This window comes from Clytia hemisphaerica, unplaced genomic scaffold (genome assembly GCF_902728285.1).
Source record: "Clytia hemisphaerica strain Z4C2 unplaced genomic scaffold, Clytia hemisphaerica genome assembly, whole genome shotgun sequence".
Taxonomy (NCBI): domain Eukaryota; kingdom Metazoa; phylum Cnidaria; class Hydrozoa; order Leptothecata; family Clytiidae; genus Clytia; species Clytia hemisphaerica.
This window is the reverse complement of record NW_027103734.1, coordinates 804,829-823,989: the sequence shown is the minus strand read 5'-3', so window position 1 is coordinate 823,989 and position 19,161 is coordinate 804,829. Positions and strand designations below refer to the sequence as shown.

Below are 19,161 nucleotides of genomic sequence, written 5' to 3'. Positions count from 1 at the left end.
TCGTCTCCAAACTCAAGAAAACTATACAAAATCTTGCCTAATTTGATATTCACTTCCGTATGAGACGAAAGATATCGTCTCAGCCACTTTTTATCTTTCATGAAGGCTTCCTACTCGATTCTCTTTAGTCTTTAATTGATATATTTTTCCTAACCTAAGAATCTGATCTCTTAACCATTTCCTTTCCTTGTACAGACGAACGAGAGACAGTCCAGAAGAAAACTTTTACCAAATGGATCAATTCACACCTTCAAAAAGTGAGCGCTCACATCAACGATCTATACAACGATCTCAAAGATGGAAGAAACCTTATCCTGTTGCTTGAAATCCTCTCTGCTGAAAAATTGGTATACGTCTTATCTTGTTGTTTATACTTTCCTGACAATCTAGAGCAGAATTCTTTCTTATTTGTACCACTGTCTACTATAGCACACCCCCTTTAGTGACTCGGCCTTCTGGTTTGGTTTACATAAAATGAGAGAGTTTAATTGCCAATCAGCCTTTTTTTACTCCACCCACTGACCTTTATATCCCTAGACCAAGTTCTATCCGCCATCTTTGATCGAAGTTTTTTTTAAAGTTGGTACCCGCAAAGAAGCCATTGTAGTGTTTAAAACTTTGCCTAACGACAAACGGTGCTACATCATTAATGTAGAAGCGAAACTAGATCTAGCACTCTCTCCGCGGGTATCAATTTCCATCAAACTCCGATCATAATAATTTGCTTGGCCGGCATTGAGTAACTTGGTCCAGCAGGGGGGGGGGGGGCCGGTACTAAAGTCCAAGACATATATGAGTACTACAAGGTTTTTTGACGATTTTTGACATACCCCACCTAATTTTTGAAAAAAGAATTTTAGTACACATTTACTAAAACTTATTTTGACATTTTAGCATAGTGACCACCTAAATAAAGCTTATTTTGGAATTTGGTTCAAAGAATACGGGTCTTTGGAATGCCAACTCTGGTTATTTAAGCTGTCAATGAACCTGATCTATCTCTATCTATTCTAGATAAAGACTCATAAACAGTCAAGACACTTTTGCTCTGCTCTACTTTAGTTATTGCAAAGATTGATTGGTTATTTTTCACCTCTAATTTACAGCTTCCTATTTCTTTTCTTTCCAGTTATCTACGGTTCTTTACAAAAAACAAAGCATTCAACTTCGAAAACATTTTTATATTCCATATTATATAAAAGCAGAACAATTAAATTGAAACATGGGTGTTTCACAGCCCCAGAGGCAGCCAGAGGAACCTTTTTCTTCAGTTGAGATAAAATTTCCTATTGAAATGCTAATTGGGATAGAAATTCTATTGCTCCAAGGTTAAAAACCCAGTGGGGATATGGTTTTGGAGTGCAATTTTTACACATGGAATTTTGAGTGGGGATGAAATCAAAGTCAATTTCCCAGTGGGGCTGAAATTCAAGGGTATTTTACCACCGGGGACAAAATTTTTGCTTAATTTGTGACACAGGGACGTATAAATCTTATATAGAGAGTTTTATTTTTTCATTTTGCCTAAAATGCTCAGTCAATAGTTAAATTTCCTAAAGTTTGGTGGTTTTTATTACTCATGTACTAAAATTTTTTTTCTTAAATTTCTTGAAGACCCCACCTAATTTGGGATTTTAGTACACATGGTACTAAAATGCTTTTAGGCTTTTTTTGTAATATCACCACGTCACTAAAAGTCATGATGTCTGAAATTTTACTACCGACCCCCTGGTTGTGAGACAGGGGGTTTATACCATTAAAAACAAAAGTTTTGGAACCTGTCTGAACTTCGTAATCACTTTCTACCACTTTACCGCGAGTCCGTTTTGAAATTTGTATAAAGAAATTTCAATGTACTTTGGTAAAGTCAAAAGAAATATTCTAATTATGGCATTCTCTTTTTTTTCAGCCGAAACCCAGTAAAGGTCGCATGAGAATCCATCTCTTGGAGAATGTCGAAAAATGTCTGGTTTTCTTGAAAAAGAAAGAGGTTTGTCAATTTATCCGTTTTATTCAAGTTTTTTCGAAGGGATTACGTGATTTCAGCCTTTTTTTGCCTTGGTTAAAAGGAGGATTGATGATCGTTTTATTCGTTATTTTATGATGGCGTTATGCGATTTCAGAGCTAAAGACTGAAGAAGGATCTTTTTTTGACTTGCTTTTTGTGATTATATCTTTTCTTCTCGTTTCTTCTTGCTTTTTTACTAGCCTTTTTCTCTCACTCTTTATATTTCACTCTGCACAGCTAAGATTTCTTTTTTGATATCAGTTATGTCACTTCCAAATCCTTAATCTTGGATTGCTGAGTTATTTTCATTTTCCATTTGTGTGTTTTTAAGAAGCTCATAAAAATGATCATACCATGATTTATTCATCGAAAGTTAGTTTTTATAATTTTCACTTTTTTTTCATCCTCTTCTTTTTTTGCACCATATGAAACCCTTATAAAACTGAACACTATAACACGCGCCTAGCAAAAGAAAATCAACCCTAAAACTATAACGTCACGATTTACCCATCTTTTTTTGTAGAGGGAGGACCCCTGTACTGTACTCGTAAGAGTGAGAAAGAATTCAAAAAAAACTTTGATTTCTTTAAGATGTCATCCCCTTTCCTGATAGTTATAATGCTGGAAAACACTCACCATTACTGTATATTTATTTTACACTTCAAGACATTTTTTGACTTGAATAATGAGAGCTTACAATCTTCAATCACTAGACTTTTCCAGAAGGTAAAAATATGATGTCCCTGTTTTAATGATATGGATTTCGTAATGCAACCAAAGCAACAGATCCGAAAAAGAAAAGATAAAAGTCTTACCTTTACTATACCAACAACAACCAACTTCTTTTGTGGACTTGATCTTTCAAACGGTTTCTCCAAAGCTCAAAAATAAGCATCTGCATCCAAAAATACAATGAAAGTGAATTTCATTTTGGCATCGCATCACAATTTTTCCACTGTATTTCGTCTTGTTATAACCGTTTATTCTCTTTGCTTCTAAACGTTTTCTATATCATAAAAATCAAACCAAACTACCACTCAAATCATACTACAAAAAACATAGTATCTTATATCTAAATCAATTTTAATGTAGCATGGAAATTTCCGTTCATATTTTTATAATGTGAAAGAAAGATACGGCAAAGTACTGTAATCTTACAATGAAATCATAATTTATATGATACAATCATTTTGTGCAATACTTTTCATTTCAACTGCTTTCACATATCATACATGAACAGAGCCTTCAAACAAATTTGATTCTCCCTGATATTTTTCTCTGTTGCAAGTGTATGAAATCATATGAAATCAACAAACTTAAGAATGAACTTAAAACCAAAGATAAACAAATCTTTCGACTAGAGAAAGACCTGATTGATATTCAACAATATGTTCGCCGCAACAACATTGAAATCCATGGTATCCCCGACACAGTTGAACAGAAAGATCTGGAAAAGAAAGTTGTAGAGGTTTGTTCAGCCTTGAATGTTCATGTCAAAAAGCAAGATATTGAGGCTTGTCACCGTTTAGCAGATAAGACTAAAGGGAATACCCCGAAAAAGACTATTGTACGCTTTACCAACAGAAAGTTCTGCGATGACCTTCACCGAAACAAAAAAATGCTTAAAGATGGTAATAACAAAAACATTAGAAGGAAATTCCACAATATGGGACTTGATAATTCAAAAACTTTCATCAACAACAATCTTTGTCCCTATAACAAATTCCTCTGGGGTAAATGCAAACAATTACATACTGCACAGCTCATTGACAGATTCTGGGTCTTCAATGGGCATATTTTTATCAATGACAATCCAATTGAAAGTAAAGGTACTAAAATATCTCATCTGAATGAACTGAAGGAGAGTTTCCCTGGTTTTGACTTTGATGTCAAGTTTACATAAGTATTTTTCTTTATTTAATCTTAATCAGATTTTCTGAATTCCTTTTCTCTATTCCTGTTGTGTTTTAACAATTTTCTACAAGTCCTTTTTACTATGCCGGACGTAAACGACAACTGTCCTTGTTCAATCTGTGGTAAACAAATAATCAATGATGCTATTTTTTGTAACTCATGTAATTTTTGGGTCCACCCTAAGTGCAATCATTTAAGTCAGTTTGAGTTTGATAGGCTGGCTGATTCTGATGACTCAGACCCCTGGACCTGTATTCGCTGTAATTTGAACGCTTTGAATCATGTTGATAACAGTTGTGAATATTTTGATGAATCTTCCTTTAACTCTGAAAACTTTGACAACAAGAACTTGTCTTTTCTTCATCTTAACATCTGTTCCATGAACAAGCATTTCGACAACTTCCACACTTTTCTTAGCAAAAAAATAAATCACAGATTTAAAATTATTGGCATCACTGAAACTAGAATTCGTTCAGAGCATATTGATTTCCCTATTGAGGATTATAAATCTTTTCATACACCCACTGAGGCTGAAGCTGGTGGTTCTTCACTCTACATTGATGAAAATCTGAAGCCTTTTCGAAGAAATGATCTTGAAAACCTCCTTTATGTCCCTAAATTTCTTGAATCAACTTTTGCAGAAGTCTTTGTTGGAACATCTGATCTGATTGTAGGTTCAATCTATAAACACCCAACACTCAAAATTAAAGATTTTTTACCCAAATTTGGTATTCTCCTTGATAAAGTAAGCAAAGAAAACAAAACTTTAGTTTTATTAGGGGATTTCAATCTAGATCTTCTTGAGTTTGAATCAAAACCTGAAATTTTCGAATTCCTTGATATCCTCAGTAGTTATTTAATCAAACCACACATAACCCTTCCTACAAGAATCACTGATAAATCTAGAACATTGATAGACAATATTTTCATTTCTCCAACACCTTACTGCACTAGTAGTGGCAATTTCATTACTGGAATAGCTGATCACCTTTTACAATTTTGTATTTTTAATAATTCTCAATTTGATAACTTATCTGATAAAACAAAAGGCTATTACAAAGATTGGAAAAATTTTAACCAACAAAATTTCAGTAATACTTTCAATGATTTCAACTGGGAAGAAATTTTAAAAATTGATCAAAATGACCCAAATATTTCATTTGATAACTTTACAGCAAACTTACAGAATTGATTAATGAGAATGTACCCATTAAAAAAATTTCCAAAAAGCAAAAAAAGAAAAAATTAAAGCCATGGGTCACAAATGGTATATCTACCTCAATGTCAGTCAGAGATAAACTTTTAAAAAAATCCATCAATGCTAAAGATCCAATCAATGAAGCTAAACTACGTCAAAAATACAAATTTTATAGAAACTCAATCATCAATTTACTGAAAGCCAGCAAAAAGAATTATTTCAAAAATTATTTCTACCTAAATTCTACAAACCCTAAAAAAACCTGGGAAGCTATAAATGAAATCATATACAAAAAGAAGAAGGAACAGTCTAATATTGTCTTAAAAAACTCTTCTAAAAAAAACGAAATCATTTCTGAGCCTACTGAAGTTTCTAATGAGTTTAATAAATTTTTCACTACCATAGCAACTAAAATTCAAGCTGAGATACCAAACATTGGAGATTTTAAAGAATACATAAAAAGACCAACATCAGGCAACTCATTTTTCTTTACCCCAGTTAACAAGGATGAATTATTAAACATTTTCAAATCCCTAAATCACAGTAAAAGCTCAGGTGATTTTAGTATTCCTGGTAAAATTTTTGACACAGTTCCAGACTCCCTTGCAACTATTTTAGAAAAAATCCTAAATCTCACTTTTCAAACTGGAATTTTTCCAAACTCCCTTAAAACTATTAAAGTAATCCCAGTTTTCAAAAATAAGGGATCTAATCAGGATGTTGATAACTACCGTCCAATTTCACTATTATCGAACATTGATAAAATATTTGAAAAACTTGTTTTCTCAAGATTAATGTCTTTCCTAGATTTCCATGGTATTCTCTCAGAAAGACAATTTGGCTTAGAAAAAATCATTCTACAAATCTTGCTCTAATCTCTCTTACTGAAGAGATTCGTAGGTCACTAGATGATAGCAAGTTCCTGTGGTGTTTTCATTGATCTGAAAAAAGCTTTTGACACAGTTGACCACAAAATCCTACTCAAGAAATTAGAACTCTATGGTATCAGAGGTATTCCCATAATTGGTTTCAATCATATCTTTCTAATAGAATTCAATATGTCTCATATTCAGGTGCAAATTCAAACGCACGTAAAATCTCAACAGGTGTTCCTCAAGGTTCTGTTCTAGGCCCTCTTTTATTTTTAATTTACATTAATGATCTATGTAATGCAATTGAACATTCCCTAACCTCCCTCTTTGCAGATGACACGAGTCTAATCTACTCAGATAAATCTCTTATTAACATTGAAGAAAGTATCAATGCAGATCTCCAAAATCTTTATATATGGCTTTGTGCAAACAAAATCTCTTTGAATGTAGCTAAAACTAAAATTTTACTTTTCAGGAATGTACACAAACAAATCAAACATAATCTTCAGCTTTCGATTAATAATATTCCCCTAAACTTAAGCGAATCAGTCAAATACCTTGGAGTAACTCTTGATCACTTTTTAATTGGAGAATAAACACAAACAATCTATGCTCTAAATTAAGTAGTGCCAATGGAATAATTTCTAAACTCAGACATTTTGTTCCTCTATCTACACTACTTCAGATTTATTATGCTCTATTTTTTTCGCATCTTAATTATGCTTGCCAAATCTGGGGTCAAAAACATAACTATAATGTGGAAAGAGTCTTTAAACTTCAAAAACGATGCTTACGAATCATGACTTTTCTGATTTCAATGCTCACTCTAGTAAAATCTTTTATGAACTTAATCTTCTTAAAATTTCTGATCACATTAATCTACTAAATATAACTCTTGCTCACAGGATCTTATGTGGCTTTCTCCAATTAGACTCAAGAATCTCTTCTCTCTAAACTTTTATCAACATAAACAAAGAACCAGAGGGAAATCAGTGCGTCTTCTTTTCAGGCCCTCTTTCAGAACTTTTATGTATGGTACAGAATCTATCACCTATAGTACCATTGTCCAGTGGAATGATTTACAACAGAATTTTCCTGCTTATCCCTTGACTGACTTAACTGGTTGTGAACTTAGGATAAACTTACACAATTATCTTGTATCTGATTACTAATTGCTTTGATTGAACAGTGACAGTAAAGCTATAAAACTTTTATTAATTTTTTTTTTTTTTTTTTTTTTTTTTTTTTTTTCTTTGAATTACTTTCAAAATTCACCTTTCAAAATCATGTTTCCATTTTGATATACCTAAATACTTATTTAATTTATTCATAATGATCTCATTATTGATATATTACATACATATTTTTTCTTTTCTTTTTTCTTTTTTGTCTATTTCATTTGTGTATCTTTTCAGTGATCAAAGTTCTTCCGTCTCAGACGGATTTCCGTCTCACAGAAATTTTTGTCAAAGTTTTCCGTCTCAGTTAGAAATGATTATTTAGCGAGAAATAGTGATTTTATTCTCTAGAATAATTCCATCAAAGTTTTAAAAATTGGATCTCAAGCATGTTTTGTATATACCTTATATATACATAGTATGACCTTCATATATTTTTATTTTTCAACCTATTTTAGATAGATGTATATTTTCGCTGTATGATAGGCATTTTAAGAACATTCTGAATTGTTTTAATTAATAAATTTTAATGCCTATTTAGCCAATGTAGGGGTTAAAAAATCTGAAAATTTTCTGACCCTCAACCATGGTGGGGCCTGCAGGTGTCACTGTATACCAAATTATCTCTATCAAAAATTTTTCCGTCTCACAGAAAAAAACTGCTTTGACCACTGATCTTTTCTATTTTTTGATAATTTTAAGTTTAGTTTTCTATTTTTTGTTCTCCTCCTTCATTTTTATTTGTCTGTTTTAAGACTTTTACGTGTTCAGTAGTTTAAGAAATTCTTCCTAATTATACTAGTATTCCTTGGAATTACAAAAAGGTGGCCCATCTCGAATAGCTTGCTAATATGAGGTCTCCATTCTAGCATTGTTTAGTTTTATTATATAATTTAACATAAAACTTTGTATCATATTTACTACTACAATCATGAAAAATAAAATACTACTACTATGAAACTAGATATTCTTGCATCTATTAACACTCAAACAAATATCCTTCCTACGAAATACAATATTCCACGACAACTTGAAAATTTAAGTTTTTTTACTGAATGTGAAAGGGAGTCTAAATCTGTTCACCTTTCACTGACCCGCATCGCTCCAGAAGGAACTCATCCGGGCAAATATTGTGAGCCTCAAAACTAAATTTTATTTGTAAATCGAAGGAGATCTTTTGAAACGAACCCGGTTCATTTCTGACTCTGAAAGGTGATATAAGAAATCTTTTAAAAGACACAAAATATCAACAAAAAGATTGTAATTGGAGAAAAAATATCGTTCTCGAAAAGCCTCTCAATCGAACAAAATGTTGGTCAGAAAATCTTGTCTAATCCATTCTACTCTCTTCACGAAAAATATCAACAAAACTTCTAACTTTTAAAACCCGAAATCCCATTTATTCTTTATCATAACATATAAGATTTCATGGTATTAATTTTTGTTGTTAACTTTGTTGTGAAGCATACCTCATTTTTAACGCCCCTTTATTTATAGCGCCGCTTAAATTCTTAAATGGGCGTCAGGTGTTATTTCTATAGATTGATGGGTATGCGGGTTGACTTTCAAGTCTTCCTCAAGGATGGTTTCACTCGAAGCCTGGCGCCCTTGCCCTGCAAAGCCAAACGAGTTAGCTTTACTTGACAGTCAGTTTCACCATTTCTTCCACTGCTGTTTTTGACATCCGTTCTTCGCTCTTTTCATTGATTTCCTAAATCATACTTCCATCTTTCTACGACTGTAACGATGATAATCACTTCAGTGTTAGTAATCGCTGCATGTTATATAATTTTAGATCGTCTTGAATTTACAGCGAATGACGATGTTAATCACTTTAGTGTTGAAAATCGGTAGCTGGATAGCAAGCAAAGCTAGTGCACATGTTTTTTTTTTAACCTGTATATAAACTTTTTTTTTTTTTTTTTTTTTTTTTATCTGTATATATCCGAGAATGTCATGTATAATAATGTATCATATTCTAATCACAATTTTATTTTATTTTCATTCCAGACTCTTCGGAGAATTAGGTGTAGTTGGAGCATCTTATAGCCCAGTAAGGCAATTCAAATAGGAGAAGGAAAACTCTGATATAACACCAGCTGGAGTATACCAGCCTAAAAAAAAAAAAATCTCGTTCTATAGCAGGTAGAGCGATAGGGATCATTAGGCAGTTAACAACAGATAGTTGATATGGTTTTTGATCCTCTTCTGCCTAACCACTCTTGGTTAAGGAGAAAACTCTCAAGTTAGTTGAGAACTGCCCCACCTATGGGAAAATGGGTATGTAGTCGTTGCGCAACACATACTATATTAGCAATTTGAAAAGACAATGGATTTCTCATACAGCTCCAGGGTCCGGGATCAATTGGTAGTCCCCAACAGGGATAAGCCTTTGATTACCGGTCAAGCCCCTGCTTTTCTCGATCATTCTTCTCTCTTGATTCCACCTTGGGATCCAATGAAGGTGAGATCTTAAACCCCAATGGGAGGGTCTCTCAGATAAGATGGAACCTGATCAATCAAATCAAAACAACAAAACTTTTAAGATGTTCTAACTTCTTAAAAATCAGTACTTTTAACGTTCGCACACTAAGCGACCAACACAACTTAATGAACTTGTACTCTCCATGTCTAATAACTCTATAGACATCATTGCTCTTCAAGAACATCGAATATTTCACCCTGACGATGATTTAATTTACGATTCTATTTCTTCCTCCCAACTTATCACCTCATCTGCAACAAAAAACACGGTTAACGCTTCTGTTGGAGGGATTGGCTTTCTTCTTTCATCTAGAGCAGCCAGCAACTTAATAAGAATTGAAAAAATACACCTAGAATCGTGATTGCTGAATTTTCCAGCAACCCAGTTTTAACAGTAGTGTGCCTATAGCCCCCACAACAGTGCTCCCGAGGAAGATGTCGAGGAGTTTTATTCGTCACTTAAAACTTGCTTAGCCATATTCCAAGGCATAATTTTCTCTCCATAGCCGGTGATTTTAATGCCAAACTTGCCTACCCTGATGTTCCTTTTTCATTTGACAAGGCTACAAATCGTAACGGTGAACACCTTTTAGATCTTCTACAAGAATTTGACCTTTTTTCCTCAAATAACTCCTTCATGAAATGTGCTAATCATCTCTGGACCTTCAAATATCCAAACGGCGATAAAGCACAGATCGACTATATCATTTTCCGGAAAAAATGGCGTAATAGCATACAGGACTCAAGAGCATATTCTTCCTTTGCTACTGTGAGTACTGATCATCGCATCGTATCTTCTAAGGTCAAACTTAGTCTTCGCTCTTCTAAACCTTCAAAAACCGAATCCTTTAAAACAAATAGATTGGAAAAGAGCCTCTACAAATCCTGAAGTCTGTAGCATGTTTGGAATTGAGGTCTTTAACCGTTTCTCTACTCTTTTCAACGAAGAATTGACCAAGATAATGTTGAGCTAGCGTATTCTTGTCTTAAAGATTCCACAGAAAAAGTTGCCCTAGAGCAACTTCCAAGAAAACAAAAACGAGCTAAATCAGACCAAAAGAATGTCCCTTAGTCAAGAAAGCAAGAGAAAATCTAACAAAAGCTTCCTCTTGTATAATGCAGCACCAACGCGGAGACGCAAGGAGCAACTTAACTCTGCCAAGATTAAACTTGACGAGGCCTACCTAGAGGCTCAATTTTCTTTTATTGATACTCAGCTGAAGGACATGTCTGAGCAATTTTCCAAAAATTCTCATCGCGATGCTTGGAAAGTAGTACAACAACTAAGTGGCAAGAACTCAAAACCGTCCATCCAGCTGAAAGGTGGCTCGGATAAAAAACGCTTAGATAATTGGTTACAGCATTTCAAAAATCTTTTAGGTAAAAAACCGGTGTTAGCAACAAATAACTTTCTTCCACGAGAGCAAATTTCTCCCCCTCTAGATATATCTACTTTTTCTTTTTCCATGGAAGAGTTGACAAAGGTCCTTTCCACACAAAATCATGCAAGGCCCTCGGTCCAGATAACATACCACCTATTATCTGGAAGGACAGAAATTTTCATGATATCCTTTTAAAGCTATGCAACCTCGCGTTTGAAGACAAAGTTTGTACAACACACTGGTTAAAATCGACCATCGTTCCAGTACCAAAAAAGGGAGACCTTAGTCTTGCCACAAAACTATCGTGGTATCTCTCTCTCTTCCAATCGCAGCAAAAATCTATAATAAGCTTCTTCTAAATAGAATACGGCTTCATGTTGAACCCATTCTTCGTAAAATCAAAACGGTTTTCGAAGTGGTCGTTCTACTTTAAGCCAAGTTCTTGCTCTTCGACGAATCTAGAGGAAGCTAGAAACTTCAATCTTGAAGCAATTTGATTTTTGTTGATTTCAAGAAAGCCTTTGATTCGGTTGATCGCGACTTAATGTTTGATATTCTCTCTCTTTACGGTATCCCTCAAAGATCATTGATGCCATAAAACTTCTGTACACTAATACAAAATCTTCAGTACAAACACCTGATGGTGAGACTTCAAGCTTTTCTATTTTAGCTGGTATTCTCCAGGGTGATACCCTTGCACCATTTCTCTTTATTCTAGTTGTCGATTACCTATGCGCGTTTCTGTGATAAAATATCTAGCTGCGGTTTTCTTCTTCAACGTAGGCTTGGTCCACGTAATCCTGCCGTTCATTTAACAGATACAGACTTTGCTGACGACATAGCACTTATCAGCTCTACCCTAGAGGATGCACAAAATCTTCTAATTGCTCTTGAATCTGCTGCAAACTGTACAGGGCCTATACCTCAATGAGTCCAAAACCGAATATTTGACTCTTAATGTTAACGCATCATCAGACAATATTAAAACAATATCTGGTACAAACCTACGAAAGGTAGAAGACTACAAATATCTCGGTTCTTACATCTCTTCTTCTGAAAAAGACTTTAAAATTCGCAAAGGTTTAGCTTGGAGTGCATGCAATAAGCTGCCATAGTATTTGGTCATCTTCCTTCATCGACTCTAGTCTCAAGTTAAAATTTTCAAGTCAACTCTTGAGCCAATTCTTATGTATGTTCAGAAACCTGGTCCCTTACCAAAAAGTTTGAAAAGCAACTAGACGGTACCTACCAGACTTCTGAGAAGGGTTAAAAATCTCTCTTGGCGTGACCATCCAACAAAAACGTACCATATACGGTTCCTTGAAACCAATCTCTCTCCTCCTTAAAGCCAAGCGCGTTCAATTTGGCTGGTCATTGTTTCCGTGCCTCATCTGAGGTTATTTCCTCCCTATTGCTTTGGAACCTAAACGTGTGGCTCAGAGATCGAGAAAAACTTAACTTTCCGGATGTGGTGGGTGAGCAGGATACAGCCTTGATCTTAGCGACCTGGGGCACTGCTATGCGCAACCGCGACTCCTGGCGCCAGCGAGTGGAATCCATTGTCTCGACTGCGGCGAGCAATNGTTTAGGGTGTACCTAGTACCAAGTCCACATGCCGTGTTACTAACCTTATTAGCCAGCTTGTATAATTGCACTTTTGAGCACAGCGAGGTGACTGAAGTGATTTTGAATAAGCCGCAATTCTGACGGTAAAAGTTCTGTTTTACAGTATATGGCCCCCAAAACGGAGACGGCCCCCAAAATGGAGGTTTTCTTTAAAATGAAGATTCTGACTTGTAGATTTATCAGAATTAAACGATCTTTGTTTATTTTGAAAGAATGATGGTTATACTTAAAAATGAGTATGTTTTTGCTGGTTTGAGACAAATTCAAAATAACATATTTGCGTCCAAAGAAAATATTTTAAAACCAAAATTAGATAAAAATTGCATATAACTCACTTTAGCTCCTTGGATATTGAAAATAAGTTATGAAAACGGGGTATAGGAAACTTTCTACACCTAATACTATTCAGAAAATGCAAATACATCTGTGACTTTAGAGGCTGGGTAAAAGATATAGCATCTTGAAGGTCAACCAGTATTTTGGAGCCCTAGAATCAGCATTGACAAAACCGAAAATTCTAAATATGAGAAAAAGCAAAAAATCTTGGAATTCTATTCCTATCACCTTGAGTTAATAGTTTATAACAAAAAATTAACATTTATATTAAAATGTTCGCTGAATCAGCAAAAACGGCAAATTCTTCATTTTTTGCAAAACATAGGAGAAAAATATCTTTAAAGCTTAATATTTTCAGTTTCAATTAAGCTTTTTTTCTAAAATTTTCACCAGCTTATTCCATACATGAATGGAACTATTTCAAAGAGATTTGTTTTAAAAACTTGATTAAGACGTTGTTAAATCAAAATTTCATTTTGAAAATTTCTAAATTTTCAGTTTGTACTTTGCAATATGGAAAATCTTGAATATTTCATAAAAATCATAAATTTTACATCCATCGGTCGTAAATTTAAGGGGAAACACAAATATGTTCCTAGTTTTTCCCCCTATTATCACTGGGCTTAATAATTTGATTTTAACTACACCTCCGTTTTGGGGGCCCCAAACCTGTATTTTGACAACCAGGGGTATACTGTAAAAATTTTATCAAATAAATTTATGCCCAAAACCCTCTAAATCATATTTCAAAACTATGGTCAAAATTTTGTATTCATATCTTAAAGATATCTCGAGAAATCGCTAAAATTTCAAACCTCCGTTTTGGGGGCCATTAGAAAAAAGCTACCTATCTTTAAGCGATTGAAAAATATTGTTGAAATTGAAAATTTTGAAAAAGAACTTCCAGGAAATAAAGTAGAGATGTTAAAGGTTTTCCTGCAGCAAAAATTTTTGTAAAATCTCTTTTCCTCTAGATTTGAGAGAAATTTCAAATTTGATCGCCGTTTTGGGGGCCACATACTGTAGTCAGTTAGGATCTAGCCAAATCAAAAATTAACCGTCCCCGTCGCAGAAAAAAAAACACATCCATAAATTCGCTATTATTTCATTCACAGGTTCACTTGACGAACGTTGGTAACCATGACATTGTCGATGGGAATCCTAAAATCACACTTGGTCTTATTTGGACCATCATCCTTCGCTTCCAGGTATATATCGCTCACCAACCTTCATTAAACTCTATGGTCTTACTTTTGTTTCCAAGTACTTCCTCATTATCTCAAAAGGCCATGGGGTAACTCGGGTTTTGTTTCACGGTAATAAATTATGCAACTTTATCAGCGTGTCTCAGGGAAGAGATTTTATAAACCTGACAAACAGCCGTGACACACTCGTGAGCTAACAGAGACTTCTATTCGCAATCTTCTACTAACTGAAAAAAAACCGTTCGTTCGTTTCATCTTCAAAGGAATTCCTAAAATTCTTCCTCGACATACTTTTATTACTAAAGTCTAAGAATGTGTTTGAGTATGGCGACTTAAATTTTGACACGTTTTCGTTATCAGATTCTTTACAAATCACAGTCTGAGTGCGATCAATAGTTTGATATTTTGCGCGTCAAAATATTGCTTTAGTAATCTATTACCAGAGAAGCTCAAAAGAAGTTTTCTCTATTTATAAAAGTAGCACTTGAAGACTCTAGGGATTAAATCACTTTGGTAATGGTTTTAAGCCGAGGCAGTTGTTGCACTCAAAATAATATTATTAAAGGGCCTATTGACAAGCCATTTTAAAATCTTGAACAACTTCCGGCCCTAATTCAATTCATGCATTTTTTGCAAGCTATTTTACGTCACATATGAATTGTTTACGATATGGTGCATTAAGCACTTCCTGTCTCGCTTTAAGAGAGTCAAACCCTATTGGTACATAAACGGGGGTTCATTCGATTATTGATTGGCCTCTGTAAAGTCCAGGTGGAATTGTCGATAATTATCTCAGCAAAGCACTTTAAATATCCAAAGTTGTCTCCTTTTTGAGATTTTTCTTGAACCGTGTAGCACTTTTTTATGTATAGAAGGTTTCACAAATTTTCAAATTTTGACCCCCTTTTCTTTCTACTTTTAATCCTTCATATATTGCTACTTAGCTTCAGTCTTAAGCCCTCATTCGTGTAGTTGAACTGGTCCGTCTTTTTATAAGAGCCACGCTTCTGTATTATGTGTCCTTTCCCTTTGTCAACGTATCCATTGACCATTATCTTGACTTTTTACCCTTTTTTGGACAATGTATAGCATTTCAGATTCTTTCCGATGGTATTCGCAGCATAAATTTACCTGGTAAACAGCTCTCTATTTCGCAAATCAAAGTATTTTTTGTCCAAAACGCAGCTTTCTTCTTACAAACCAACCAACCTTTGAACCATAGCGAACAGCTTCCGTTTCTTTTGGCTTCCATGATGTAAACATTTTCGTCAAAATTGTTGAAAGAAACATAAAAGTATGCAGAATTATCAGAATGACTAAAAAATCACAAGGGAGTGCGACTGGACCAGCTTGTCAAATCAGATGTTGAATTCATGGGAAAACTGATGACTTGTCTTGCTTAATACCCTCAAAATCAATTTGATGAAGTTCAGACAGGGGAAACACTCATGAAATCAACATCAATCACCGCAAGAAGACCAATCACCTTACCTTCAATATGCTGTCACCACGTAGGAAAAACTTTTGAAACTTGGGCTGTTTTGCAATGACGTGGAACTAATAAAGACATTACTTGGAGTTTTGATTTCAATTGCGTAACTGCTGTGTCGATATTTTATTCGAAGGGAATCTGATTTTTCGCTCGTTTCGTGATTGAAATTTCTTGATCGACCTATCAACCATGGCGTGTTTATACGACCTTTCAAAGCCGTCAGATGAGGATAAAAAGACTTCGCTTAAAAGAAAAGCAGAATTGTTAGGCCAAAGATACGGTCTCAACGACACTAGCCTGAATACGGAATCCAACAATACAATAGGAAGAGCAAATGCTCAACAACACAGGCTAAATAACCCTGCCTTCGGTACTGACCCTACCATCTTTGGAAAATCTCATATGCATTCTCGGAGCCGATCTTGTGAAAACATTCGACGAAGGTTGGATTCGAACGAGGAGTTTAGCAATTCAGGAATTCATTCTCCCATGAGTGATATATACCCTACAAATGGATTTCAACACCCTCATCATACAATACTTTGCGAAAACTGTGGGAAACTTGTCTCTTCTCCCGACACTTCACGTACAATCAGTCGGTGCTCATCCATCGAGCTCGTCCACCTGTCGCCTCCTGGAACACCGACTGTCAACTCACCAAGGTACGTCACGGTAGCCTTCAGTCCCCAACCAACCCAATGTAATAATTATTTTGATCTCTGGTCACCTGAGGATCAAGAGAAAATTGAGTTACTCATCAAAGGAAATTCCTCTGGGTCCATCCCCCAGAAACAGCACCAAGTACATCAATTTGACAACTCGAAGTATACTACAGATAACGATTTGACTATATTGCTTCCTGAGCATCAAGATAAGATCGAGCTGTTATTTGATGGAAATTCTGTTCCTCGTTCTACTCCAAAAAGTCCAGAAGCTGCTTCTTTTGCCTACCCTGGAGAAGAGCTTTCTCCTGAGTATTCCAGAGATGGATTGTCTCCTGGATATCGTTCCCATAAAGAAGTAACTCTATCGCCTACTTCCCCTCGTAAAAGGTTACCAGCTTCTCAATTCAACTCTCAAATATCCACTGTCATTCCTGAATGTCATCACAAGACGAAGCTGAATTTGACTCTACCAGAGCAGGTGAGATCACGGATGAGAAGAAACACTTCCGATGGCAGCAAACACCATCACATTCGAACTGTCTCAGACCCTGTTTTACCTTCACAAAGCAAAATTGACGACCGAAGATTTCCGTTTAGCGTACAGAGCAATGAAGAAGATGGCAGTAATCTATATCCAAGCCCGAAAGTCTCCCATAACCTTGAGAACAGCGAAGAATGCAGTGATCGTTATCCAAGCCGCTTTCAGCTCCCTTTTGACAGAGGCTTGGACCAAAGACCTGATTACGGCATTCTCTCGCCGACTTACACGAACGATAGTGGTCTTGGTATAGCCTGTGATCCAAATGCCGGTGAAGAGGACGCCGTTATTAACGAGGCTGATTCTGTGTTTGTGGAAGATATTGCTAGAGGACAATCCCTTGGTGAGATGTATGAGGATTGGAGTCCCGGCAAATTCATTCAAGAGCAAGAAATCCGGGGAGAACCACCTCTTAAAGATGATAGCACGCCACTGGCACCTGGTTTCCACAAGCCGAAAAATGCTCGGAAGTCATCCTTTGTGATAGATGATCGAACGCGTCAACCAGCTTTTGAAACATCGACCACAAATCAAAGACCTGGTTTCCTTACCATGGAGAATAGTCGAAAACCATCCATTACATCTAACGACTGTGCGTGGAAACCACTCCCTGAGAAGAAGACCAATCAACCAGCATCTGGTGGTTTCTATGCAAAGAACGAGGTCAAGGATTCAGAAGATTCGACAGTTTCTGATGATCAGCAAAGTGTGGAAGATTCTCAAGAGAAATTCTACAAAGATCGCGTATCAGTCAATGTTATAGTTGACGTTCCTGAGGCTTGGGACCCAAAACATGTGAAGGGCGGGAAAAGGCAAAGACGCAGGCATAAGAAGAGAAAAATGTCAGGTTTGATTAAGAAGAAATCTCTGAAGGATCGAGTGAAAGTGAACTTGATTGTCGATCTCCACGATTTGAGGAAATTTTCCGGAGAGGGTGATTCTTCAACTAGTTCGTCATCTTCTTCCACAGCTTCCGAAGATGTGTCCGATTTTGAACAAAGTGTCCGAAAAAAGAAGCATAATACTTTTGGATTTGCTACCGTTGAAAATTTTAGTCATCGGAAAAATCGGAGAAGCGACATGGATTTGAAACATGACCGTGAAAATACCGGCAAACTCATTGAAGGATTTGGTCAATCGTGGCCAGATCTAGAGCTGGGCATCCCAATAAAGAACCAAGGATACGTTAGAAGTAGACTTGACCATGAGGTTGTCTGCAAAGCCGAGGAACAGTACCAGCAAGAAGTCTCTGATTACTACATAGCGACAACGAGTCGTGAAAATGAAAGACGTGATCTTCAATATACAGCGACAACGAGTCGTGAAAATGAAAGAATTGATCTTCAATATACAGCGACAACGAGTCGTGAAAATGAAAGACGTGATCTTCAATATACAGCGACAACGAGTCGTGAAAATGAAAGAATTGATCTTCAAAGTATCAAAGATGTCGTCAAAGAAGAAGATGAAAGAATTGAGAGAGGGAGGTTTGTGGATGAAGACAAGCAAGAAATTCGCACAATTCTGTCGACAAAAACAGAAGATCTCTGTCTCGAGGAAACACCTGGAGTCACCAGTGTAGAGAGTAAAACTTCATCTAATGAGCAAGTTGACCAACCTTGTGAATCAGGAAGCGAGAAACAACAGAGGATTTTGACACCACTCCAAACCATCCCCTTGTTTTATCAAGCAAGAGATCCTGCACTAGAAGAATCCGTTTTAAATTCTCCGCTAAAAGGATCTCCCGTTCTGCGAGAAGATTATGTTGATCAAGGAAGAAACCTGGAAGAGCACGTTGCACCTATGAGTAGTACAATGAAAGAAGAGAGCGCTGAGTACAAGCACAGACCAACTTCACTGATTTTCGATGATGGGTTTTCCTTTGAAGATTTTTCTGCTTTTGATACTCGACATTTACAAATTTGCCAAGCAACTGTTATTAATCCAGGGAGCATTAAAGAAGGTGGTAAAGATTCAAGTCTTGATAATCAGCTATCCAACTTGGACTTTTGTGAAGCTGCCAACCAACTTGTCACTGAAGAAGCTTGGATTGTTGGACCTTCATCAGCGCTTCAAATCGATGAAAAACCTCTTTTCGATGAACCCTGTATCAGAGTGGAGAATGTAACTGAGAGCTACCAGGAACCTGATGAAATTGGACCTCAAACCCTGGTCAAGTCAAATGAAGAACGAAACCTATCTCCCAGTGAAGTGACGACTCCTGAAAATGAATCGACCTCGGACGGGCAGAACTCAGGTGCAT

General features: G+C 35.9%; 1 protein-coding gene across 1 annotated transcript in view; it reads left to right on the top strand.

Annotated features, from left to right (window-relative positions):
- The window catches only part of LOC136805048 (spectrin beta chain, non-erythrocytic 1-like), a 45,786-nt gene that overhangs the window by 362 nt on the left and 26,263 nt on the right, over positions 1–19,161 (top strand). The window contains exons 2-4 of the mRNA XM_067061588.1: positions 196–347; positions 1,910–1,990; positions 14,114–14,206. Of these exons, the coding sequence (XP_066917689.1) occupies positions 196–347; positions 1,910–1,990; positions 14,114–14,206 (326 nt within the window). The remainder of the gene's footprint in view (positions 1–195; positions 348–1,909; positions 1,991–14,113; positions 14,207–19,161) is intronic.